Source organism: Helicoverpa armigera, chromosome 13, assembly GCF_030705265.1.
Source record: "Helicoverpa armigera isolate CAAS_96S chromosome 13, ASM3070526v1, whole genome shotgun sequence".
Classification (NCBI taxonomy): Eukaryota; Metazoa; Arthropoda; class Insecta; order Lepidoptera; family Noctuidae; genus Helicoverpa; species Helicoverpa armigera.
The window spans coordinates 4,715,722-4,743,534 of record NC_087132.1 but is presented as its reverse complement, the minus strand read 5'-3'; the positions used below and the strand labels follow the sequence as shown (position 1 = coordinate 4,743,534).

Genomic DNA, 27,813 nt, shown 5'->3' with positions numbered 1-27,813 from the left:
CCTTTAACATGCTGGCTATTTTTTTTGTCAATTTCTTCAATGTACAAAAATTACTTTTCTACAGATTTATTATATGTATAGAATAGATGAACAAGTGTAGTGTTATTAAATGCCTGAACTCTAAGTAACACATATGTATAAAAGTACCAATATATAAGATCTCAATTTTCATATTCATTTTCTTTGTTCTTTTCACATAGATAAATTATTTTAGCCTTACTACAGAGATTGGTAATTCAAAAATCTATATAGAAGCGACTTTATTAATGATCTTTATTATTTTATTAGTCATGAATTGAACATAAGGTCTTTTTCTTGTCGTTGGTCTCGCTTCACAAAGATAATGTTCACTTTTCAATTATAAATTCTTAGTGATACAGAATCTCATTAAAAGTTAGTACCTACCTATAAAAGTGGCGTATGACTTTCCTCTTTATAATATTACGTAAAGATTCATTAATAATACGGAGAAATCAATAGGTATATTATGGTGCTGCTTTATTAGATATTATGGGAAATGATTACCTACAATCGCAAATATCAGACAACGTAACATTTTCCGTTTTATATAAATTTTTTCTTCACATGTTAAAACAATATCAGATACGCATCTAGCAGGATTGATATAAGAAAATATTAACCACTTACCAACAATAAAAAAAACACTACCGACGACAGTTGAAATACAGAACGTAAACACAACATATTAAAGAAAACGAGACACGAGGCAGCATAATAGTGTTGCCTGATTGACCTTTCAAAACAGTTGCATATACGACCTGTTTTGATAAATTACACTTACTTTGTTACATTTATAAGGCATCTTAAGTTTATGGCGTGATATCAAATTGCATCTTCCAGGTGGCAATTAAAGTTACGACCTTAGAACTACATGCCATTATTGTTTTTCAATTGTTTGTTTACTATTGCGCTTGCTTAGTTGGTCTGAAGTGCTAAGTAATCAGGTGACATGTCTGCTAATTTTACCCCCAACACATAAAAAAGGCTTTTGGCAAAACTATATAAATAGGTACTTAAGAAACCAATAAAAATTACCGGGACTAATATTGAACTCTAAAGAAAAAAAAATATAAAAAAATTGCAAATCTATTTCGTAGAAGAGTAGATCCTAAAATAGTTCCTGATCAATATTAAAATCACCGTTCAGAAACTAACGTTGCCTCTGAATGGATATCGATTACTCAGGACTTTGTTAACTAGTTTATTTACGGAACAAGTTGGACCGAAAGCTTTCGAGGACTCGTGTGATGGATCACATACATTACACGTAGGTATACAGGGTTACTTGCAAGTAGAGCGCATCCTTTCATGAGGTGATAATATAGGTCAATACGGACAAATTTGGTCATGGGACACACTGGGCAAAAGTGAACCCGTTTCAAGATAAACGAATTTCAAGATCTTTTCTTAAAAATTCGTCTAGGTACACGTATAATTTTTATTATTAGTCAAAGTCTCGTTTTTGTGGATTTTTGTGTGTTTTGTATTGTATTTTTGAAATCCTTACTAATATTATAAATGCGACAGTAACTTTCAGGCAAAAACTACTAAACCGTTTTAGACTGGTCAACACAGATAGTCCAGTGAAAGGACATACACTAATAATCTCGGATTGCATGTTGTTTCCTCTGAAAGTACCCACAACAAAAGCCGTAGCCATTTTCACGGAAGTCTTCTCTGAAATATGAAAAACCTGTCCATAAGCGGATTTTTGAATCCCCATTCCGGGCAATAGGGGATGAAACTTTATTCGCAAATGAAGTTGTAAGGCAGAGCTTATGTCGACAAACGTGGATTATATTTTTTCTTACGTTTTTTTTTCAATTAAATCCTAAAACTAAATTAGTGCTTGAAGTTTTGATTACACTACTAAAGAAATTTAAAAAGCATGACATTTAACAAATACTATTAAAGTTGAAAATGAAATCATTTCTCAATGTTACAGACATCGACAGAAATGAATTTTACTGGCTTATTTTTATCGTGTTCATTAATTAGTGATACGTAAATACTGAGGTAATATACTGAAAACGCCTTGCAAGTTCATGATAAAGGATCATTGACTGCAAATAAAATCGCGAAACTGGCACGCGTGCTGAATTATCGCGAACATGACTGCGTTATCAGAAATGCGAGTTTCGTGAAAGTTCCAGCTCAGTATTGAGGTGTTTCATTATAAAACACGCATTTTATGTCCTCCAAATATATATTGGGACATCATTTACATTGAATGTTATATTTTTAAAGTAATCTATACGGTGAATTGGTAATTCCTGCATGTAATTTTTTTTTGCGCATAAAAATGTGCCAAGATTGTTAACATTGCATCGACAGCAAACATTAATAAAAGCCCTCAAATATGTTTTCTTGGATTTTACATAACGCGTCTGGAACATTAAATCGGAATAATAAACACCGTCAGGTATTTTAAACATCTCAGATATTTCTCTATTGTAACAGACTCTGTAATATACACAAAAATTAATCCAAACGTGATAGGTAGCTTCTTAGCGGTATTACATTATTTACATCCGATATTATGTTGATTTGCATCCGTGCCATATTTAAGGACGCAATTATGCTACTGATTCTCGACCCAAATGAACAAAAAAATTGGTACGTACCTAATTTTTTTTTTACTTTTTTCGGATTTCCTTCAATGTCATCTAGCCGTATTTTAAACTTGGCGCGTGTGTTACTGGCCTTAAAATCGTGCTGTGCCCTCAAACAAACGCAAACACAAAGCATACGCAACGATCCTTCATAATTTTCATTCATAAAATTGGGTTACTTCTGAAATACTACGACAAAAAAAGCAGTGCGTATTAGCTATTTCCCGTCTACTGTAATTCCAATCGATTATTCACGTATTTTATGTCCTCCTCCTGAAGTATGGCACAAATGCAAATCAACACCTTGTATACTTAGGTAAGACCAGTTTAGAAATTAGTTTTCGGTATGTTTTGCAATTTAAGACCCAGCTTTAGTTAATTTTTACCCCAACTGATAGCCTCAAATGATTGCAGGTGTTAGTTAGACCCTTTTGTCTTTTCTTTTTGATTACTTTTGGACGTGAAATATTTTTTTTTATCTTGAAGATCAGTGACCTGGCACCATGGTGACCTTTGTCTCATATACTTAATTATTATTCATATAATACAGTTAGGGTGAGTTGCACGGTTTAACTTTACAACAGCCGTGAAAATGGTCCGGTTATCGTTTTTTTTAAATAGTGCAACCCACCGTTAAAAATTCGTTCGAATGTAATTTCAATATAGGGAAAATGTATCTAAACAAAACACAACTGCACATGCGCGAGGCTTCTAATTTCTGAGAAACTGAATTATTTGACGCGAATTGCACGTTTTTTTTTAATAACTGCGTGTAATTGCTTCACTGTTCTTCTGACTTTACTCCTCTGGTCATAGTTTTAGAGACTCGGTACCAGTGGCGGATTTACCAATAGGCCAAGTAGGCCAGTGCCTAGAGCGGCAGATTTAGAGGGGCGGCAAATTTAGCAATTTTTTTTACAGGTTTTTTTTTTTATAATTGAGTATATCAGTACACAATCCATATATAAATAAACGATTAATAAACGCAAAATTAATAAACTGTAATATATACTTAGGTACTTACGTGATCATGAATTTTAAAATATTCTAATAGCGTTTCAATAAAAATAAAATAAAAAATCCGCTCGCTTCGCTCGCGGTTTTTTCATCATTCCTGGTTTGTTCTGCTCTCTTTGAGTCCTCAATCTAACAAAAAGTTAAAGCACCGAAGTAGCAAAACCAACTGACGCTCTACACTGACGATTTCTAAGCTGTTTATGAGGTGGAGAACTTTTGGAGTATTTTTGTGTTCCAAGACTCAAAAAATTTCGCGCTCGCTGCGCTCGCGCCTTTCGCTTGTCGCTGACTATTTTCTGATTTCTTTAGGTATTATTACGTCCCAAACATCAAAATTTCGCTCGCTACGCTCGCGGCTTCTTCTATTTGCACTGCTTTTTTCCACTCTTGTTTGGGTAGGCATTTTTGTGTCCCAAAACTAAAAAAAATCGCGCTCGCTTCGCTCGCGACTTCACTTTACGGTGGTTTTTTTTTACTTGTTTTCGTACAAAATTTTTGAGTTTTTTACATTTGTCGTTTTTTTTGGGGGGTGCTCAATAGGTATCTACTCCGCCCCGGGTGCCACCCGATGCTATGCCGCCACTGGATCATAGCACCCGAACAAATGAACCGATTTCAATTTAATTTTTTTTTGTACTACAGGTGTTTTACGAGCGAGTGTTCTTAGACATGTTTGATGAAAATCGATTGAGCCGTTTAAAAGTTACAGAGGTTTTACGCTTCAAAGTCGCTGACATATAAACTTGTTACTTAACATTAAACTCTTCGGTACGTAGAGGCTTGCAAAAATAATCTAGTAACTGACAGAAATATCATTAAGTTCACAATCATTAGAGGCGGCAAAAATTGAATGGCCTACTAGCGGCAAGTTTGTAAATCCGCCACTGCTCGGTACCTATTTCCATTTACATATTTCTAGCAACTGACCTTCGATTAATCGTCATTGAACTGTTACAACCTGTTAACCTCACAAGTTATTGAACTACCGGTGCATTTGAAATTATTCTAGAGTTGACTGTTAATACATTGAATCGTACTTGCCATCCATTAACACACAATAGTGATTAGGTTGAATTTTTAGTAGGTTACTCGATCCGGTACAATCGTAATTAAATGTCAGTGCTAGCATAGCTGAAGCTAAATTTTGCATTCATCAGTCATTTGTTTTTTTTTTATTAACAGAATTCAGGTTTATTGATTTCTTTGATTACAACGGTAACTCTTTACTTGCATACAAGTGGTGTCAGCATGCATACACGGTACAGCATAAATGCATAGGTACCTACTGTAGAAATTCTCGGTGTATGCAAAGCTGGAAGTAGGTAATACTTAGTATTTTTCTACAGTAGCACGAGTATTCGAGAAGATACTCAAACAGTTAGAGTGGGAATAAGTGCAATGTACTTACCTATATGAAGTTAAAAATACCACCTTTGTTCCGTTAGGGGATTAAAATCTTGAACCGCGATCCAACCGTCATTATGTCAGACAATTAGCCATATTGGGTAAGGTTTGCGTCTTTCCTCGAAGGTTGAACATTATTCCTAAATACCCACTTACCGCAAGACAGGTAGTCGTAATTGCCCTACTAGATTTCATATTTTTCGTAACACATATTTACAATTATGATGTTGTTGCGAAAACCGTTTATGTGAATTATATTATGTTTGTAGGGTCGGTGGTCTATGGAGAAAATTACGAGGGTGTTTTCCACCGGATTCCATGATCTGAACAACAAAGGCGTTGGGTTTTTTTACCCCGCAAAAGAGTCGCATTTCATTTTTCAAAACAACACATCTTTTTGTAAATGTAAAATATATTTCAGCAGCTGTTTAAAAAGTTTAGTTGTAGAAAGAAATGATCGCAGATCGTAGTAGAATCACTTACAGTCCAAATGCCTTCGAGCAGTGAGAGGAGCGAAATTTTCGTATAAATTGAATGCCTGCGGGAAAATCGTAATGGATAGGTACACAATTTTTAGATAGATTCAGATGAAAAACAGCTCAAAGCAATATTATATAACAAGACGGGTCGCATTTTGACTAGATTACACGCAGACTTTAAAATGCAAACTTGTTATTCAAATTCGGGTAAATTAAAGGCAATATTTTCAAATTTATATTTTTATTCATTTCAAACATTACTCCTTAATGTTTAACATAATTATAATATACTTAACATTTGTTATAAATATACAAAAGCTCTTAGTTGTGGCGACATGTTTAATATTTATTTTGTAACATTGTTAAAGACTGTTTCAATTATAATTGTGCAGTAAACAGTACACTCGAGTGAGCATAGACAAGGGGATGAAATACAAAGCTATCACAGTTTACCCCGGTTTCTTTCTTTAAAATGTAAAACATTAGGTTTGATAAAAGTGATAGTAACATTATGGTAGATTTATTTTGGCGGATTAAAGCAAAGAATTAATTCAAATTTTAGAAATTCATATTTTTTTTAATTAGACTGACAAATATAATAGATTAAAATCGGTACCTATTTAACAACAATCACAATAAGTTAACAAAAATAATCCATTAGCTTTTCAAGTACACTGACAAATTCATTACCTACAATAATCTAGCACTTTTTTATGGATCTCTCAACTCCCTAAATAAATATAGGTACCTAAATACAATACAAATTATTATCCACTGCTACTTAATCTTGAAAATAAGAAAAAAGCTAGAAGATTTATGCAATCAGATTTAAAATGTGAATATAAAAGGTTTTATTTTTGTTTAGTTTTGTTTAGGTACTAGTAGTATTATTAGTGTGATGCAATATAAGGAAACGATTGCAATACTTATAAATCAATTATCATGTGATATAGCATCAAAATGTCCACAGTGTGTTGTTTCGTACAAGTCGTACAAGTAAGTCGTGGTGGCCTAGTGGGCAAAGAACCAACCTCTCGAGTATGAGGGCGCGGGTTCGATCCCAGGTCAGGCAAGTACCAATGCAACTTTTCTAAGTTTGTATGTACTTTCTAAGTATATCTTAGACACCAATGACTGTGTTTCGGATGGCACGGTAAACTGTAGGTCCCGGCTGTCATTGAACATCCTTGGCAGTCGTTACGGGTAGTCAGAAGCCAGTAAGTCTGACACCAGTCTAACCAAGGGGTATCGGGTTGCCCGGGTAACTGGGTTGAGGAGGTCAGATAGGCAGTCGCTTCTTGTAAAGCACTGGTACTCAGCTGAATCCGGTTAGACTGGAAGCCGACCGCAACATAGTTTGGGAAAAAGGCTCGGAGGATGATGTGTTGTTTCGTACAAAAAATTGGCAAATATTATGTACTATGACTCAAATTAGTCACACTTGGGTGATAACCTTTTTTGTGAATTTTTGTGGTACCTACTTTTTACCATAAGCAGGTAGATACTTAATCAAGTACCAATATGTTTCGTATACTTAATAAACAAAAATGTCAGAGACGAATAAAAATACTTGGAATTATTGTGATGATGTCAAAGGAAGCTAAGATTAAAAGTTATTTTTAGCTTCAGGGAAAATAAAAAAGATATATTTAAAGTAACTTTCAAGCTGGTATTGGCTTCTTTGAGTACCTAATATTTATACCCAAAATTATAAGAATAGTAGATTTAGATATTTTATGAGAGCCTAAATAAATGTTATAGCAAAATTAATATTGTTGCATTTGTGTGAGCTCCTAACAAAAAGTTTCAGTAGTAAAAAGTTTTATTCATTCATAATAATCAATATTAATCTATAATAGGGAAATATTAAAACTAGGTATCAAAATATTCATCCGCATCGCTGTCAGCTGGGATCGTGCCCAAAAGGCTGGCTGCATTGCCACGCTGGATGGCAATGCATATCCTTTGACCAGTAAAAAGTTGTGTGTAAGATGCATGTTGCTCTGACTAAACCTGTAGGCGTATTTTTCTATAATTATGGAGTATAAATATAAATGGACGTTATAACATCTATATTATTATAATTTTCTTTTATAACTGCGCAAAAATACTTTGTAGGTTCCAATATTTATGTATTCCGAGAATGTTTCTTTTATAGGCATACGTATCCAATCACTATATTTATGAAGCATCATTACCTACATAAATATGAAATACCTCATTAGCACCCGACACTACTCAACAATCAGAAACGTATCATTATAGCCCTTCAGTTACGAAGCTTTTGAGTTAATGGTTATAGGTAATAATAATATCCAGCTTTTCCATTATTTCATTCAATGATTTCGACTCCGTAATTGTTTATTATTATTCATATTTTGCGTAGGAAGATGACTCGATTTTTGTTTCAATATTCTTTGACACCAATTTTTTTATTTGTTTAGATCTCTTTGACACCAAGTAGGTTTTGACGCGCGGTTACGCTCGATTCTTCTCTCTGGGTGGTACACGCTCACTGTATCGTAATTCGAAGTATCATCAGTAGGAATGAGTAGTTGCTAGTTTAAAACCGCTGTAGTTGTTTCCCACAGTATTACACGAAGTACTTAGGTAAAGAAAGATACTCAAATTACGCAAAACTTAATTAAAAATGCTTTACACTGGTCACTAAAATTGGTGCAGTTTTTATTCCTAATCAGCTCAGCAGGCTTGCATAAATTACTGTTTATTCTCAGTCTTAGCTATACCTTTTGAAGCACCTTCAATAGTTTTGTAATGCAAACAAAAATGTCGCGCGGCGATAAGTTGAAATATGATCTCACCTCATATTAACCAATATCTTATTACATACGAGCCCGCCGGCATTATTAAGTCACACCACCACCAGTCAGTTTTTGCCACCAATAAACTCGTATATTACGATGACCACAGAAAATAGTTCAGCGTAAAAGCATTCTCTTTGTAACACTCAGGTGGGTTTTGTATCGATTAAATAAGTTTTCCATGTTCAAATATATTTTATTTTATCAAAACGTTGATAACTTACAAACAAATGCCCCAAGATCAGGGGCTAACTGTAAAAGGACTTCAACAAATACATAAAGTTGTTTTAACAAAATATATTATTATCTCAAAATAATAACAAACATATTTATTTAAGTAAGTGCTTAAAAGTGTAGGTATGCATTGATTTTTTAGATAAACAATAGTGGGACATAACTTTGAAATGATGTAAGTACTTATTAGTTTTAAATTATTTCTCTAATAATCACCCATTCAGTTACACCAACCATTCGTAATCTGAAACCATATTTAAAATAAGTCTTCAATCAACGCCCAAAAGAAAGTGGTTTTGTACTTCAACTCAAAGTTACATAAATGTTTGAACTTTTGTTCAGGAGAATTGTGTTATGAATCCAAACAAGTGATTCTAAAGTTCAAATAAGTTTGTTTGAGCGTAATTCTGTAATGTGTTAACTTAGTTACAACAATTACGTCCACTAAAGCGAAGAGCGTTGTTCCACTGTGTTTCTCTGAACTCCATCTATAGATTAATTTACACACCCTCGTGCACTAATCCGGCACCCAGTGCATATTCTACCGATCCTAGAATATATCGGTGTCAGTCCAAGGACGTGGTGTCTTATTAAATTACACAATTTCGTAAAGTAACTAAAAATAAAATCGACAGATTCTCCACGACTCATATTCTCTACATTATTATGAGGAAATGTTGTCTAAAATTATTTTACATGGCTTTTCGTACTATCCGTTCGTTAGAGATTAATTTTCATTCGGAATGGCAGTGTTCTGAAGTCGGATAAGGCTCTTCATCCTCGCCAAAAGTTCCGTCGCCACATCGTTGCGCTCGCTTTGATATCATATCGTATGTTGCAGCTTTTACTGAAAATAAAAAATGCTACGTTAGTGTTTCAACTTATTTTTTTCTTAATGGTGACAAGAATTTATTCAATTCGCCATTTTTCGTTACTCAAAAGCACATTTGTATTATTCCTGATTAAAATGTAATTACTCTAAATACATATGACCGTGGGTGAGACATATGTTTGTCAATGAATTAGCTTTGGACAACAATTGCAGAGAATATTGAACAATTCCTGGGATATTTGCTTTATTCCTGGTAACGCAATATTGTAAACTGAAACTGGACACTTCAGTGAAGTATCAAAGCTATTATTGTCAGTGTACCGGATAGCGGTCTTGTTAAACAATATTGACTATTTATAGCGTGAGCAAATTAGTGCATAGTACAATGGAGCTCACAAAACTTGCTACTGCAACTTGCTCGAAGTTTCGAAAGAGCTGTTTAAGCCTCATTGAAATTAAAAAAAATAGTTTGACAACCTCTTTTGATATGTACCAAACTTTATTGATTAAGAGCGTGAAAACTTTAATTTATATGGTAAGGGATATGTTACACGTCTTCAAGAAATTAATTACGAAGTCAAGTCTTTGCATTTTCCCAGCAGGGCCAAGGTCTGCCGGGGCTGCGGGTTGTTCGAAAGAGATACCGCGGCCCTGGTACCTACATAAAAGGCCTATGACGGAACACGACGGTTTTTAGTCAGTAAGAGTCTGACACTCCCTCACCGCTGCAAACCCACAGCGGGAGGGGTCATTTGATGATTTTTAACGTCGGAAAAAAAATGTCTTTGCATTTTTTTTAATTAGCAGTAGGTATATGCACCCTCTACTTGAAGCAAGACGCTGCGGGACATTTCCACACAAAGCAGACGAACTTAATTACTGAGTCATTATAATCCGTTGCTAAAAGAACTTTGTCTAGCATATAATTATTATGGAGGTCAGTAAAGGGTAAAATTGCTTTATTCATAGAAAGATTGTACCTATGTCTCTTTTCAGAAAAGTTCCTTTTATAATAATGTTACAAATTCCTACAGTATTTTTTATTATTGTAATCTATAAAAGTACCAGTTGAATAGAAAAGTTATAATTTATTTTTCCTTTTCAACAAAAGGTTTATTTAAGTTTATTCTGAGTCTACTTGTAAGTTGAACAAAAGAGAAGATTCTAATAAGATGGAAATTTTAGCTCGGTCGGGCGATGCAAAGGATTGCAAGAGCATAAACAACGCAAAAATAAACCGTAGTGTATAGAACTGCATACAAACATACGCATAACAACAGGCTCCTACATTTAGTAACTAAATTATTTAGATAATTTAGCTAATTACGACTATGATACTTTAATTAGGTAGTACCTAAAAGTTCAACTTTAATAAAATTTTCCCTGAGCAAATTAGATAGGTACACAAATAAATGTGTTTAGTTTGATTTTGGGTTTTTAATTCAAAATAAACATTTCATTAATTAAGACGTCGACTCACTTTGACTAACATTTCAAAATGTCTGGTCTGCCTTATGTGAACGATTTAAATATTTATTTGCAAAAAGACCCGATTTTATTAGTTGAGATTGCTTTTCTGAAATGTTTATACTCTTCTATTTTTCAAAAATCAATAGTTTGAATTTAGTAGGTATTCAACAACATAGGCTAAAAAAACATTCACATTGATACTCAATAGTAGGTAATTTCATATCAGAAGCAGAGATACTACTGACGCATTTGGTGCACCATTCTGAGCTTACGATTTGTACCCTCAACACCCACAAAAGAAAACTTCGTTCGAAAAATGTGACAAGGAGAAATTAGTACACACACTGTATCTAAAACATTATTAGATCAGAGGTTCATTGATTCTCCATTACCCTCAATTACTGCCGAAGAATAATGGGGCGCGGTTATTTAATATCAACTCATTTATCTAGTAGCAGCGGCCAACAGAATTTAGGATTTTATTTTGATTTTCAGATAGATTTATTTCATTGGCTTTTAGTTGAAAGTGAGTGATAAATCATGCAGTGAGTTAATCCACTCGATATATTACTGTTTACAGGGTGAAAAGCTTAACGAAAACCGTCCCGTGAAATTCCATGAAAATATAAATTTTAAAACAAACGTCGTTCGAATTTAATAGATCGTAATTCCATCAATATTTTCCTTTCAAAATATTCTGTGAAAAGAAAAATGATTTTTTTTTCTTGTAAAAGTTATGTACCTATAAATATTCGAGCTTTTTCTATGAAATATTTGTCCGTATTCTTATTATAAGAGACATTCGATTTAGGTCAGTTTTTCGTAGCTTCTCAAAATAAAACATTCCTGCTGTAAAGTCTCAAAATATTTTTCAAGTCACTCTTAATGTGTCCCGAAAGGAAGTAAAGTACCTACCTAAGCACCCAAATTTTGAAAAACACGAACACACCTAATAAAAATAATACCGAGCATCTCACATTGTAAACTTACAATCATAAGCCCATCCAATCCGAGCAAAAAAGTCGATGAATCCAGTGGAAATATTCAGTTTGCCGAGCTCCGACGTCCTGTAGTCCCACGGGAACACGTGGTGGTAGTTGTGCCAGCCCTCGCCTAGCGCTGCCAGACTCACCAGGCTATTCTCCACGGATTTTATGAACCTGTTCCAAGGAAATGATTTAGCATTAGCATGATAAATTACTAAGATAATTAAGACTAGCGATCTCCCAAGATGGTTGATAAGTTTTAACACTGGTATAATAACTATTGTGTAAGATTTTCAAATTTTAAACATCGGTCGGGTTTAATTTTGTTTGGGATTAATTACACTCACGTTAAACAAAGCCAGCTAGTTAAAGATGTACATAGGTTAAGATTATTATTAGTCAGCCATAATCTTTCTCTGCTCAACAAGGCAATAAAAAAGCTATGTAGGTACATATTTTTTTGTATCTCCGACAAATAGTTTTCAATCCACTTCGCATTAGTAGATGAACTATAAACCCACAAAGGGCTTCATCAAGACCAAAATAGTCTATTAGGAATTCCCAGAGCTAGAGCTTAATTGAGCATTGTTTCCAAACACTAGCTTTATTGATAATAATATTAAATCAACTTTGTTAACTTCCTAACCAAAAATACTTCCAGAATCTCCTCATGTTGAAATAGATGATTAGCTAATTGAAAATAAGTATAAAAATGAAATAGACTGTCTCCAACTGATGATGAAATATGTAAAATACTTCTGTTCATTAGATTCTTTATATCCATGAAAATATGACGTACAAATAGCGAAAACTGAAACATCACCAAACTTTAAGCACTTCTAAACATCATTCTATTCCTGTCATACTTATGCTACAATAGAAAACCTCTAAAGTAAGACTAACAGCTCTTTCACATAAGGGGATTTTCGGCTTGGTTATTTCGAGTGCCAGAATTGCTACGAGCGAGTTTCCACTGGTGTGAAATCGCAGTTAAAGTTATGGAAGTGTTTGAGTAACGCAAAGAGTAGGTAAGTAATAGAACTAATTCAAAATATAGTAAAATACACAATATGCAATGCTATCTACAAAAGCAATTAGCCGAACTTTAATTAGGTAGGTATATGAATAGTGTTTCCTTGATAACACGTGACCAATAAAAGCATGACTTTTGCACTTGTGTTTTCCTTCCTCTAGCTAGATCAGTTGGTTAGGTAACATAAATTATGTATTATATGAACACTTATTTCATACCTTTTCAAATCGGCATTTCTTATTAATTTGTAAGTAAGTGCATTAAATACAATTTATGATAACATACATATGCTCGTAAACATAATACTGGGTAGGACATAATGCGTATTATTTCGATTCAAAATATTTGCATTTCAAGCCTTTCAAGGGCCTTTACAAACTTCCTTACTCCATGTTCAATGTTTTTATTCATTTGTCCAAATACGCATTTAACTTTGACCAATAGAACTATGGTTCATGTAAAATGCATTTATTACGTGAATGCCAGCAAACGAAACTTTGGATTGCTTGAAGATATTTGCATAACTATTGACACCTCGGGCAATGTTAGTTGGTAGAATTCAAACGTATGCCTTAATATTAGGTATATGTAGTTGCATTACAAGCTTGTACTTAACATTTTTGTGAACATGAACACTGGGGAAAAATTTTGATAGAATAAGTAGATCATTCCACAGATTACTCCCTACTAAAGTAGCTGAGCTAACATTTCGGCAGGTATTTCAAAGGACTCAAACATGAAGTACTTTAGCACTTTGCAGCGGCGGCCCTAGCCATTGCGAGGCTACGTGCGGCAGGTCTATGCGAGGCCCTTTGTCCAAAGTGAAAAGTCTGTTGTGAGCTAGGAGCTATTTTATTGTTAATAAAAGGATTCACAAGCGGCGCTACCTTCTAGGTTCGGCTAAAAAAGGATGAAAAAAATAAAAGAAGTGGAAAATAAAGCACCCGCAAGCGTAGCGAGCGCAAAAATGTTTGAGCTTTGGGTCACTAAAGCACCTAAACTTGTATATTAAAGAACGGTGCAAGGTGAAGTCGCGAGCGCAGCGAGCGCGAAAATTTTTGAATTTTGGGACATAAAAGTACTCTGATCATGTTAGAATGAACGGTACTGACAAGCGAACAGCCGCGAGCGCAGCGAGCGCGTAAATTTTTGAGTTTTGGGACATAAAAGTACTCTAATCATGTTAGAAGGAACGGTACTGACAAGCGAACAGCCGCGAGCGTGGCGAGCGCGAAAATTTTTGAGTTTTGGGACATATAAGTACTCTAATCATGTTAGAATGAACTGCACTGACAAGTGAACAGCCGCGAGCGTAGCGAGCGCGAATTTTTTAAAATTGTTTGTTTAAGGACTCTCAAATTAAACTCGGAATTAAGCACAAATAAAAAGAATCCGTGACTGGATCGAGAGCCAGTTGTTTTTGTTACGTTAGTGTTCCAATTTTTTTGTTAAATTGAGAACTCAAAAAGTAAACGCAGAATGAATAAGAAATAAATAAAGAAAAATAATTTTTTTCTTGGACCAGATATATATGTATTTTTTAATTATATTTTTTTTATATTAGTGTGGGTAGTAGCGCGAGGCCCCCCCAAGCGCGAGGCCCTGTGCGAAGGCACAGTTCGCACACCCCTAGGGCCGCCACTGGCACTTTGTATAACTTTACTTCTATAATGTTTTCTTTGAAATATGCCCATTAAGTATCACACCAAGGCAATAGGTTTCCTAGAAATGAAACTCAAACATAACTGGCAAAATAACGTTGAAATCTTAAGTACATTTTTGTCTTCTAGTAGATATCGAAAATACGAGCGAATTTTATGATTTTAACATGACTGAGCAAAAATCTGTCAAAAATGCTTCATCATGCTACGTCGCTTCAGGTGTGAGTCGTACATTTGTCATTATCGACGTGAACACATTAACAGCTCTACGGGTTCACTTCCCCTGTATCGTAGACGCTTCGTATCTATCAATACAAATCCATTTACCTCTTATATACAGGTGGGTGTTTTACGCTGATATTCATTCCGCTAAGTAGACACACACACTAGTATGTAGGTAGATAAACACCTGAATCGTTTTCTGTCTGTAGCTGTGAGAAACAACGGGGGAAAAGACCTTGTAAATAATATAGGCATAATATAAACATTACGCCTATTTTCTGGGAATGTTGGGACAGAAGTTTGTACGTACACACCCTTTTCCCTGAATCGAGATTTTTGAGTCTCACAGTATGATGGCGTTCGTTGTCATAGGAGTTCGTGGCTTAGTAACAGGCCTACGGGTCTATCGATCATTAAGTTAGGCAAAACTTGGTGTGATAGGTGACCATGTTAGCATGAAGAGCTCCTCCGTGTTTCAGACAGCACTTTAGATTATATTGGTTCCCAATTTTCATTTCTTCTTACTTCACATCTTTGGCAGTCGTAACGGGTAGTCAAAAGGCAGAGAGTCTAACAAGCAGTCCTAAGAATTGTATTTTGGTTGTCGGAGTTACCGCGGAGTTAAACGGACTCCAACATAGCTTAGTAAAGGACTAGACAGACGTAACCCTCTACCTGTAGCCATCAATCATCGAGGTCAATTGAGCAAATAGTAATGATATGTTCACGTAAATACACTTTTTATGATGTTCAAGATTTAAGTTATACGGCCCATAAACTACACCTAGTTATACGACTTAACACAAAGAACGTGTTAATACATAAGGAATATTATGGAAAACAATAAGAGTATTGTCTTCAGGAAAATAGGTAAAACATTGAGTTTACGATGTAGTCGTTAAATCGGAACTACCTACACTTATTGATGGAAACCGTAATAAAATCGTTGGAAATAACATCATTACAATACAAAGGTTTCTATCACAATAACATACCAAATTGAATGGTGATATTTTTTTCACTTATTTAGTTCATGGAAAGAAGTGCTATCAGTATTATGATAGGAATTTTCTCGTTTTTGAATGAGTTGTGTATCGAAAGTTAACAATATTATTAAAAATAAACAAAGAGGTGTACTCAACAACTGGATGTCAAAACAGAAGGTGTGAAATTATTACAAATATCCAGACACGACTATAACTTTGGGATTCAGTAGCCGGTCACGAAATATTAAGACAGATCGAGATTATTTGATCCTAAGTCATTAAGAGATATTTCACCCATTAGATGGTGTAGCCTGTATTTATATGCACCTTATCACTTAATATATGTGATCTACAATGCTATAAAGATAAAAGGTTATTAGTCAAATCACGAGTTACAATATACACATTCATAATAATTCTAGGCGCTGAACTTACTCAGTTTAAATAGATCCTAGTCTATTTATATAATTTGCAGCCTACTATTATAATGAAAATTAGAGGCATGCAATCTGCGCTGGATTAAAATCCCCGCTTATTTTATAAGGATAGATAAATCTAACTTTCAACGGATTTAGTAAGCGAGTGCAGCTTAACTAGCAATATCTTTGTCACCGCCACGAAACAGTTCATTCTAATTAGAAAGACTGAGATGTAAACAATGTTAGTTAAAGTACGTACTATATTCCAGTTATCCTAAAGTCGCTTTTTACATTATATTTATGGAACACGAGTATATGTATAAGGAACTTAATTAAATATATATTTCTATAGTAGTACAATAAGGAGGAAACATTTTTTTTGTATTTTTGTAAAGCTTAGAAACTACTGAACCAATTCGGAAAATAGTTTCACTGTTGGAAAACTAGTCTGCTACAGAGTAACAGGCTATATTTTATCCATGGACGGTTAGTAGTTCCCACGGACGCAGGTAAAACCATGGGAAAACTGCTACTAGATAATAAAAGTATCAATGTCTGTACATACCTGTCATAAGGCTTGTTGCCCCACATGTGAGCGAAACTATTGACGCTGAAAGCTATATTCAGCGTGATGGTGAACCGGGTCACGAAGCTGATGACAAAGCTGTTCACCAGGGTTTCACTCCAGCAGTACCACGGCACCCAGATGGGAAGAGCAATGTTCAGCAAGGCGAACAATGGAATGAAGAATCTGAAACAAAAGAAATATTTGAAGAGACTGTTATAGACGGCGTGGTTTTAAAAAGGACCGGCTATGCTAACAACTAGAATAAACTATCCAGCCTGGAATAAAAATGGTACGGTTCTTTTTTTAAGTCAATGTTTTATATTAAAGTAGAAGACGACTAGTTCATAGACGGAAAAAAGTAATACTAAGTTTCCCATCTTTTTTAGGAATTTTCCATAAAACTCTCAAGTTTGATTATACTAATGACTTTGTTGAGACTGAATGCGGGTACCTACTTCTTTTTACTTCATCTGAAAGAGTTCAGATTGTTAAGCTAGCGGCTTACTATTGTTAACTTTTTAATACCGAGTCTGAAGAATAGAATTTACTGTTTGTCTTCAAACACAAATTCATTCCTAACTCTACGGGAACTCCATGGGAACAGAACGGATTATTGGTCGATCTTACAAAAAGACTGACCAATCAGGGAGAGCTTTCGGACAGTTGACAATTTGACAATTTCTCATCGATAGATTATAATATAGCGAAAAATAATGCGTTAAATTGCAATCAGATGTTACGGTTCACAATAATTCGACAGTTTACAATCTCTCGAGATAGATTGTAATCTAACGATGTTTGTAATCTTACGGTGACACATACATTTTTATTTACATAAAAATATTAGCTTTAGGAGTTAGTCGCATTTTTATAGTTATGCCCTGTTTTACTGAGTATTTAAATATTTACTGGGCTGTAGGTCAAGGCAACAAAATGACTCACTTAACTAGTCTTCGTCAAAGTTACGGAAGTTATTTGGAAAGATTTTTTCTGGCAAATTGGAAGTCCAAACAGTTTTTCTTCAACTGCCATTTTTACCTTTCGAGCGTGCTCGTTTCCTCAATTCTAGTTTGAGGCTGGCATGTTGCAGGCATTTTCAAGAAATTTTGTGTGCGGTCACTCACTGAAGTCTTTTCCGTCAATTCACTTCGTTAGTTGAGAATTTTCATACAGGACGGTTTTCAGATGTTTTTATCACTTTGAATGGCTAGATTTTAGACGTAAACAGATGATCGTACCTACATTAATAATAACTCTAGACTTAGTAAGTGTCTTCTATAAATTATAATTAATCTCATACTTGAAAAACTTCCTTATACTTTATAACCCTTAAATGTTTTCCCAGAGATATATAACTAATTGGAGTCACTAATAAAACGACCAGGTTTAGCTGATAAGAATGGTTTGGCCAATAAATTTGGTAATAAGGTCCCTGTCAGTTTGCCTTGCTCACGACTTTCCGTAGAAATATGGCTGGCGGTTTTGCTAAATATTTTCTTTTATGAGTGTAATATTTTAACAAAGAGCAGAAGATATGTGTATTGTTTGTGAGCAACTCTGAGTACCCATTAGTAAAAAATGAGACATTTTTGTTGAGCAATACCGTGGGGAAATACTAGCGATGATGGAGTAACTGGGAAGCGAAAGGGGAATATTTTTAAGGTATACAACAAATATATTTCTACAACGACACATACCATGCAAATATACTACATATACTATAAATAATTTGACCTAAAAGTCTAGAATTCCTACTAAATAGGAACAGCGTGTAATCTAGAATGCGGTGTCATTTATTTTTAGAGAAAATAATATCAATTTGTAAAATATTTTAACTACAACACAAATAAATAATCTGATAATAATTAAGATATGTAGATAATAGTTAATCGGGACTTTTTTACCATGCAGGTAATTATTACGAATCGGCTTTGATAAATTATAGTAGGTATGTGACTTATAAACATCTGCAATGACGTGACAATTTGATTGATACATGAAACTATCATTACTAATTATTGCTCAGGGACATATTTATAAGCACGTGTTCTACGACCATGGAGTTCAGTGACCTCAGTAATTTGAAAGAAACAGTAGGTAGGTATACAAAAGTATGACATACTGCAACGGGTACCTGATGGCCTGGATTTGCGAAAAAAAACATAGTACCTATAGATGTTTTGTGAAATTTTCCGGGTTCAAGGTGTTTTAATTCGCAATATCAAAAAATCTTCTTTTATGCAAGTCGCAATAAAAAAAAATCTAGTATCGAGTAAGCTGCAGCCGTAGTGGTCTCAAATCTGCCTGAAGGCCTCTGAAGTGCTATTTTTTACAACTACTGCAGCTTAGAAGCATTCGGGGACGTCCTCTTTGACAAAATCTACCTTCTACACTCCAGGCTACTTTGTGAAAGTTGCTACAACAAAGAGATTTCGGCCCCACCGAACCGAACCCCACTGCGCAGTTGCTGATCTTCAATATCAGAGTGAATTGTTTATTATGTCTGACGCAGATAATTGCTGGATGTTTTTTTAAGGGGATTCATTTCAGTTTGAAAATTCAATTAATAAATCAATTCTTACTTAATTGAATTTTGAACATCAGTTTTTGTTGTAGAAGTAAAGTTTCAAGCAGTGCATTGTTTTGTGGTAAGAACATACCTATTTGAATTATCTACAGGCTAGTGTTAATGGTTGCCAAAACAATAAAATATTAAAATAACTTGTGCCGAATTGAGTTTAGAAATAGCGAGTTAGCATATCTGATTAATTATAACGGGCTTAAATAGGACACAATATTCGGTTTCTATTATAAAATAAGATTCCCTATATTTTTAAACGGATCATGTTAATATTAAGAGTAAAATTCGTTTCTAGTTTAAGTCACTCTGTTAATTAAAAACTTATATTTTTCAAGTAAGTATTTTTGAGAAATTTTTCAAGTATTTTTCAGACAGCAGTCATAAACAAATCTCGTGTAGGTAATTAGGCAACACGTTCCAAGATTGACTTACCATCTAATTAGTGGTTATAAGTAATATACCTAGTTTTAAGCAAATTAATTTGCTTCAAACTAAATTTAAATATTCAAAAAAATATTTTAATAATACATTTTTTGATTTTAAATGTCTACCATGCATAATTTATTTAAATAATTTAAATACTGGTTATATTTTAATTTTTAATCTAAAGATTATTTTGTGAAAGGTCAGAGCAGATTTGACTTTTTGAAAAAAAATTACACACTCTTTGTCCATAATTTCATACGCATCCCTAGGGAAATAAGTTCCAAAAAATTATCTACATGCCTTTCATCTCAATATTTTAAAAAGATTTCATGATTATATTATTTATATGAAAGGAACTTACTTTTTCTGTAACCTGACAACGGGATCGGCGAGCAAATCTGCACAGGTAGGCCGCAGAGCAATTCGCCTGTTCTCCACTGCAGGATGAGGAGTGAGCACCAGCCACCCAACATGGGCGAACCAGAAACCTCTCCTGACATCATGAGGATCTGCCACCGTCTCCGAGTACTTGTGATGTACCCTATGGTCCAGGGCCCATATGTAAATATCACGCTGAAACGAAAATTCATAAAGTTAGTTGAGTACAGGGACATTAAAAAATATCAGATAGTTGTTTTTACAGCTTGTTTTTTGGAGCGGAAATCATATGTCAACATAGGGCATTCAAAACGGTACGAGTCGAATACATAACCCATCTTTTTTTTTTGACAGTAACCGCCAATAGTACTTACGATTTTTGCTTTTGCAAAGAAAACAAAATAATCAGGTCAATTTCCTATTTATAACCAAACTGACTGGTTACGAACTTCGAGTGTTGGTTATTCCCAATTTCATTGAATTTACTGATGCGAAATATCGCTTGCCGTCATAAAAATAAAGCATTTATTTTTACACTGGAGTAGATAGACATAGAGAGAGTCGTAGATTCCGAAGTCGAGATCAGCATTGAATGAAGACGGAAATAAATAAAATTCTTATTTTCTCATAGGTCTATGGTAAAAAATCCAGATTTTAATACATCTACGAAAAAACTTTAAAAACCTTATGAAACTTTCAGCAAAAGTTCGGTGTCCTTTTAAAATATATGAATAGCTATCTTATTTATTTTGCAGTTTTCATAACTATAAGAGAAAATATGTAGGTATTCATTTAAAATGTCTAAAGATATCATTTCATCTGCTTCAAGACTATCGGTTCCTGGAAATTCTCTTATTAGTAGGTATACGCGACCTTTCAAAGCAAACATGTTTCGTTGTATTCTATTTAATAATTCCGTAAATTATTTGATGTGATCTTTGATACTAACATATTTCTCCGTAAGAAGGTATTGACCTACATACCTACTTTGAAAAAATCTGTTAATGAAAAGACGAGAAGTCTTTAAATGTAATGCCATGTTTATAGTATTTTTTTCTTAATATACGATTTTTTTGCAACATCATAACTTTCGGGATATATTTATAATCTTTAAAAATAGGTACATGGTTACCTATTATTTACACACGGGTCTGAACGAACCAGAAAAAACAATCTATCACAGTAAATTTTTCCTGTTTCTCTTTTTGTGGCTTAATTTATCATCGTTAAGGTTCATGTATCACATTTTATATTCTTAGATACATATTTTTGAATATGCATGGATAACGTACATATGTTTCCGTAGTAAGTATGGGCAACCTACGCAATCCTTATATGTTAGACTAGTGATATGAGTAACCGCATTTCTAAATGCAAGTTAACTAGCACCCTAGTGGGTTATTAAATATGAATAGAACAAAAGGACGGGTTTTAGTAAAGGCGCTCACGAAAACTCACGCGTGTGAGTTAACCAAACATTTCACATTTTAGGAAGGATTTTCCTTTTAATTAATATCAAGCAGGACAGCTTTCGCTCCATAGACTACAAGATTTCAAATAACCGTCGGGCATTTAATTAATTGAGTTACTATAATGGGTTCGGGAAGTTCAGCTGAGCATACCTATAATGTTTTATCAAATAATATTTCGTTTATGAAGGCTGTGAACACTTTGTGAATTTTATATGAATTTCAACGTGTTGAGTGACGACACTCGTGTCTATCAGGATACAATATTGACTAAGAACAAACATTGTAAACGAGCCATACCGATTGGTACACCCATCTGTGGTATCTATCGGGGTAACATTCATTTCAAGGCTATTCCATTATTTTATGACTACTTATTTGTCTCATTGAGTATTATATATCACTATTAAAAATCACATAGAAACACCAAAACAGCGGTTTTAAATTACATAGGTATCTACTTTTATATTTTATTGAACAAATGGAAAGTATTCCTATCACAATAAATAAAAAAATACTCATCTAAATGTATTTAAGTTTGATTGTGTGTAATTTAATTTTACCAGCATAATGACTTGAGCCAGCTATATGATATATTTTGAGTAAAAATACAAACTTGATGTATTTACCAAATATATTTTTTTTGCCAACTATTATTACTTATTCTTTTTCGTACCTACATCAATTTCCCTTGATAGAAAAAGATTAATAAAAATCTTTAAAAAAACTTGTATTCTTTTAAACATGAATATTTAAAAAAATAAAAGTTTTTTGCAATGTTTTAATTTGGTGAAAATTTCCTTGATATTTTACAAAAAACATGACCCGGATCCAGTTCTCTGACGTCTACAGTCCTGAATATAAATTCTTAATTTAAAATAAAAAAAATAGTGACGTAAGTGATAATTGCATACCTACATAATTTAGACATTAAACTATTTCTGTATTCTTGGTCTAGTTATGTGGTTGATTTTATGATATGCTGTCGCCAAGGCTGGCCGTTGAGGGGTCAATGCGTCCAATTGACTCCGTTTGATGATCACTACCAGCCACGACCAACAACAGTCGCTACTGTAATGACTAATATATTCGTACTAAACAATTTTCAATGTAATTGACAATAATATGATGCGTGTCCAACATTCAATATCATATTCGTTGATTCTTATTTACATTAATTGGATTTTTTTTCATGACGAATTTCTTAGAAGCGGTGCTGAGTAAAATTTTCCATGCAAGTAGCAATAATTTCGCCGGCCATATTAAATTTCTTTTGGCACTGCCAAATGGATTTCTTTTATACCTAGAGTCAATTTTGTAAGCAACCTTATTTAAGTCTAAAAATATTTAACTATTGATGTCCGAAATACGTATGCAATGCATTGGCGAGATATATGACACAATGTAAAGTTCAGTACACAATTACCATACTTGAATAGTAAACCACTAGGGTCGCTAGGAATAAACCCGCTATGTGTTCACAAAAGCCTTTATCATTTCTATTTACGGAGAAAATTGCTGTTTAGTTTCACCAAGCGTATCTACTGATTGTACGGTCCACAAAAGAAAAATACCTAGACAGGCTTTTTAATCTACATTGTGTTTGGCCAAAGAAAAATATGATCACGCAACAGATGAATTTTAAATATGTAATAAGGACAAATAAGTACTTTAAAAAAATGGTTGACTTATTACTGCAACCGTACTAGGTTTTTTTTTACCTCACGAGTATATTGGAATAAAAGCTAGACTCATGTATTCCAATTAAGTCTGAATAGAATATGTGATACACACAAACTTGAATATTAAAATAATAATCAAATAAAACTCAAGAGTAAACTAAATTTATTCCTCCACACTTCTTCCATTTCAAAGCTTTTTTCTTCTATAGGTACTAGTGTAGCCATCGAGATTTTTTTCTAGTCAATATTGTACAATGGAATTCTGAAGGGCTTGGAACGTCGACCTAATAAAACACGTTATGGGCACATTGTGGTATCTATGTATTGTACGGGATCTTCATAAGAAATAAGGTTAAAAAGCAAAAAAAAATACTTTAGGTTAAACGCCTTAAAAAGCAAAACTTTTTTCTACAAAACGATGACAGGTCAACGAGTACTAGAGACTACTCATTAATAAGGCTTATTTACTGAGAAACGTTAATAATACAGAATTTGGAGATGACTATTTTAATTATTATTTTAATTACACAACCAAGTCTTAGATACAATTAGATATCAAAATAAAATAAACGCCTACGTCTATTTTAATGAAAAGACGTGTTGATTTCGAACAAAATTCACCGTCTGTTTAAACTTTTGACTACGCACGTGATCTTCGAAATGCATTCTTTGGTCGAACCAAAGCCGGGACGTGATGGTAGAATATAATAAGATGAGACATATGGCTCCCGACAGCTTTTATTCGTTCACAATAGCCTCGGGAACAAGGGGAATGTATCGGTATGCTTTCATATTTTAAAACAACGTGCGATGTAGTTCGGGACTGCTGTGGTTAACCTTAGCAAGTTGCTAGCCCTAATGTGGCCTGTCCGGTGGTATTCTAAGTGATATGTTGTTTACATGTTAAAGTGAGCCACACTTGTATTATTCTAATCTTTACTCGAGGGTTTGCCTCAATATATTGTTGTATAAGATGTTTTGACTTAATTAATACATAGTTTAAGTTATAAATTCTGCAAATGTATCGACCAGTTGATGTATACTAGCATAAACTAGATTATGTTTTTTCGTGATATGAATCATCTTTACAATTGGGTCTGGTAGTATTCCACTACTATCGGGTATAACAATGTAAGTGGGATCCGTGACATGTATAAATTTTCCTATGGTCATCACTCAAACGAATACCATGCTCAATGATGCAAAAAGATTTTGTTGTAAAATCGTCTCTATTTTATTTGCTTTAAGTTCAATTTTCAGTGGCCATACGAGTAAGGTGCTAAGCTAGGATTAGATAGCAATCATTCATTAAAGTGGCTGCTAGTTTCCGTAAGCTTTAAATCCTTTGCATTTAAATTCAAACGTTACTTTTAAAGCTCCAAACTTTCAACTTACGGTTTAATTTAACTTGTCTGTCTGATAACACATGACCTATAGTTTATACAGGGTAGAACGTTTGTACTTTCAGTTTTTAGCAAATTTTAATTGCGCAATTATTGTGTCACACTGTTATATCTCGTCAGTCCTTAAATGAAAATTTTACTTCATACAAAAAAAGTATTTTTTTTTGTGAACAATAGGCATGGAAAATAAATGTTAGGGTCGGAACAGACAGAGCATCCTGTATGTGATTTATTTCGCCGAAGGTTTGGGTGCTTTTTCACTTCAAACGTCGGCTTCTAGCTACTAAATTAATCAGAACACAAATACTGTCTGAAAGACACGAGCTATCTTTTTAAGACTGTTTTAATTAAAAACTTTGCTCGGTCCTTATTCTCTTGTTCTGTCTAGTTTATAACAATAAGCGTAGGTTTAGTTGCTCAAGTCAATAATCAGTACCAAAAATAAGTCTCTATTGATATTTCGCTAAACTAAAGTTCAACGATTCATGATGAAAGAAAATTATTATGATAAAAACTATGTAACTTCATAGAGCCTAGATTGATATTTATGCCCTTGATGAAATAAAATAATTTAAGAGAAGTCAATAAACTTTACTGAGTTTAGATTAAAACTGCCTAGGTATGTAAACAGTAATACTAAAACATATAATTAAAAAACTTTGTCAAAGAACCTAGGTCGAAATATACTTCATTGGTACATAAATCGAGTTCATATTTATTTCATAATGACTAAAATTGTTACGAAACATATATGAAGTGTGTACAGTGTGTATATTGTTTATAGAATTCAATTCATATCAAAATCAAAATATTCGGTAATTCGTATGAGTCCCTTTGAATTACAGAGTATTTTGATTTGAACAAGAGCTAAGCATTTTCCTACAAAGGACATTTACAAGCTTTTATGCTTTCATTTATTTGCTTGTTTTAAAGGTCAAAGCGTTGTTAATAACAAAAATAAGAAGTTTTCTTTACTTTTTACTGGTACAGCTGCTAATGCTAATCCGTGGAATATTTTGCAGCGACTTCACTTATTGAATAAATTAACGTAATGAAAACCCTAGGACTTTTAAGAGGGGTTAAGAATAGAACATGTTCAAATATTATAGCAGTATGTAAGTACCAACCTATTCGATTATTCTATTACAAGTTTTGAAAATAAATAAAAGTAAGTAATACGTACTGGTGTATTGAATTGATGAAATCGATATGGAAAGGGTATATTGTTTGAAGTATCGAAAGATATTTGTGTTTATGATTAATTTTGAAAACAAAACAAAGCGCTGTTACACAGGAAATCATTTTAATAACGGCCTACATAAAATTTATGTACAATCCATAAAAGCTTATCAAGTGTAGCTTTGAAATTACTCATTCACTGACGTAAAACATTTTGCCGAAAACCATACTTGCCACTATGACCTTGACCTCTGTGATTAAAAAGTCACTAACTATCGAAGGTGGCCGAGGGGAATTAAATTTATGTGTAGTCCGCCAGCCGAGGTTGGTTTAGTCAGCCTAGGTTATGGCGTGCCATAATGTCCTCCCATAAACACGCTATAGTTCCTTAAAATCAATAGCAAGTTTAACACTGAATCAGTGGTGAACTGTCACTAAGGTTTATATCCAGATTCCTGGATTTTATGACATCTTGTTTATGGTTGCATTAGTTTATGACCTTCATCAATCATTCTTATTATATCAGTCAGATGTAGTTGAGTACCGACCAGTGTGTTATATTTTATGATCGTTCTTGACAAGTTTTAATAATAATCCATTATTGCAAAGGCCGTGAAATATTCAATTGCAGGGCGAGTATGAGTTTTAAGGCCGAGCGAGGACTTCGCTTATACGAGGCAATATAACAACAAAGACATTTTATAATGTTTTATAAGTCATGGTAGGTATTTCTATTTAGACAGATATATTTTTTATAAAATTCCCATAAATGATATTACGAGTAATAGGACGAGACAAAATTCATACTTCGTTAAACTAATGGAACCGATAATGTAGTGCTAAGTCATTCTTTGTAAATATTCTTTTAGGCACAAATATTTCAAAAATATAAAATGATGTCTCTGACAAACTTTGGACCTACCAAACCAATTTTGTAATTTTTCTACGAAATGATATTGTCATCCTTACTATTATTTTCAATGCAAAATTATCTCTGCTTGTCTGATGCGGTTTTGGGACAAAACTAATTAGGTGTATTTAATTTAAAAAAAATGAAATGTTCAAATTACGTAATAGAATAACATTAAATAAATATAGAAAAACTGATTTAACCACAAGTTTCTGGTATCCGATGTAAAGGTTGCGTTATGTAGACAGTTAAGCAATAGAGCTGTGGCCTACTAGATCGACATTCCATCTGTCATTCGTCGCACATACCTGCACATACCATCCGTGTGTAGTTGATACTATCTGTTAGTATCTCAATGACATTTGGCAATACAAACGTATGAAACTTGGGTTGGGTTGCTGATTTCAGACCTTTGAGCCCAGGTTTTCCTCGAGATGTTTTCCTTCACCTTTCATCAGTCATTTGGTGTCTAGTAAAGAATAAAACAAAATGTAAAGATTCTTACCTGTCCAGTAATAGTAAAGAGTATAGCTAGGAGTATCCGCAGAGGTAATCTCGCGCGGTATGCTCGGTGTGACCACAGCCTATGTACACCCGCCGTGATGCCAAACCCGGATGTGTATATAGTGCCTAATGCTGAAACCACATGAACACTTAAAAATTCTACACGTTTTAATAAAATGTACCTACCTAATGCTTTGAAATAGTGGTGTCAGTTTCAGGCCCAATTAAAATAAAAATGTAACAAAATAAATGTGAATAAACACATTTTTTTTTGTGATAGATTTTGAACATTTATTAAATGTTGTTTTTGATGGTATTGAATTTAGGTATTAATATAACTTTATTTAAATGGAAAATTCCACTATAGATATGTTTCAAAAAGCTGTATTGAAAAATTTACATGATGTTGTTTAGGAAAAGCATTAATTAACGTAATACTCGTTTCTATTCTTACATAATATGAAAATTGATTTAATACACGGAATTGTTTTCAACTCAGCTGAAGAAATTCCATG

At 33.7% G+C, this 27,813-nt stretch overlaps 1 protein-coding gene across 2 annotated transcripts in view; it reads right to left on the bottom strand.

Moving 5' to 3' along the window:
• Positions 1-8,530: 8,530 nt before the first annotated feature.
• Positions 8,531-27,813, bottom strand: part of LOC110371614 ((11Z)-hexadec-11-enoyl-CoA conjugase) — a 42,786-nt gene continuing 23,503 nt past the window's right edge. For both annotated transcript variants that reach the window (XM_049840512.2, XM_049840511.2), the window contains exons 3-7: positions 27,300-27,430; positions 20,135-20,346; positions 16,764-16,949; positions 11,882-12,051; positions 8,531-9,436 (exon numbers count right to left, since the gene is read on the bottom strand). In XM_049840512.2, the coding sequence (XP_049696469.2) occupies positions 9,324-9,436; positions 11,882-12,051; positions 16,764-16,949; positions 20,135-20,346; positions 27,300-27,430 (812 nt within the window). In that variant the 3' untranslated portion in view covers positions 8,531-9,323. The remainder of the gene's footprint in view (positions 9,437-11,881; positions 12,052-16,763; positions 16,950-20,134; positions 20,347-27,299; positions 27,431-27,813) is intronic.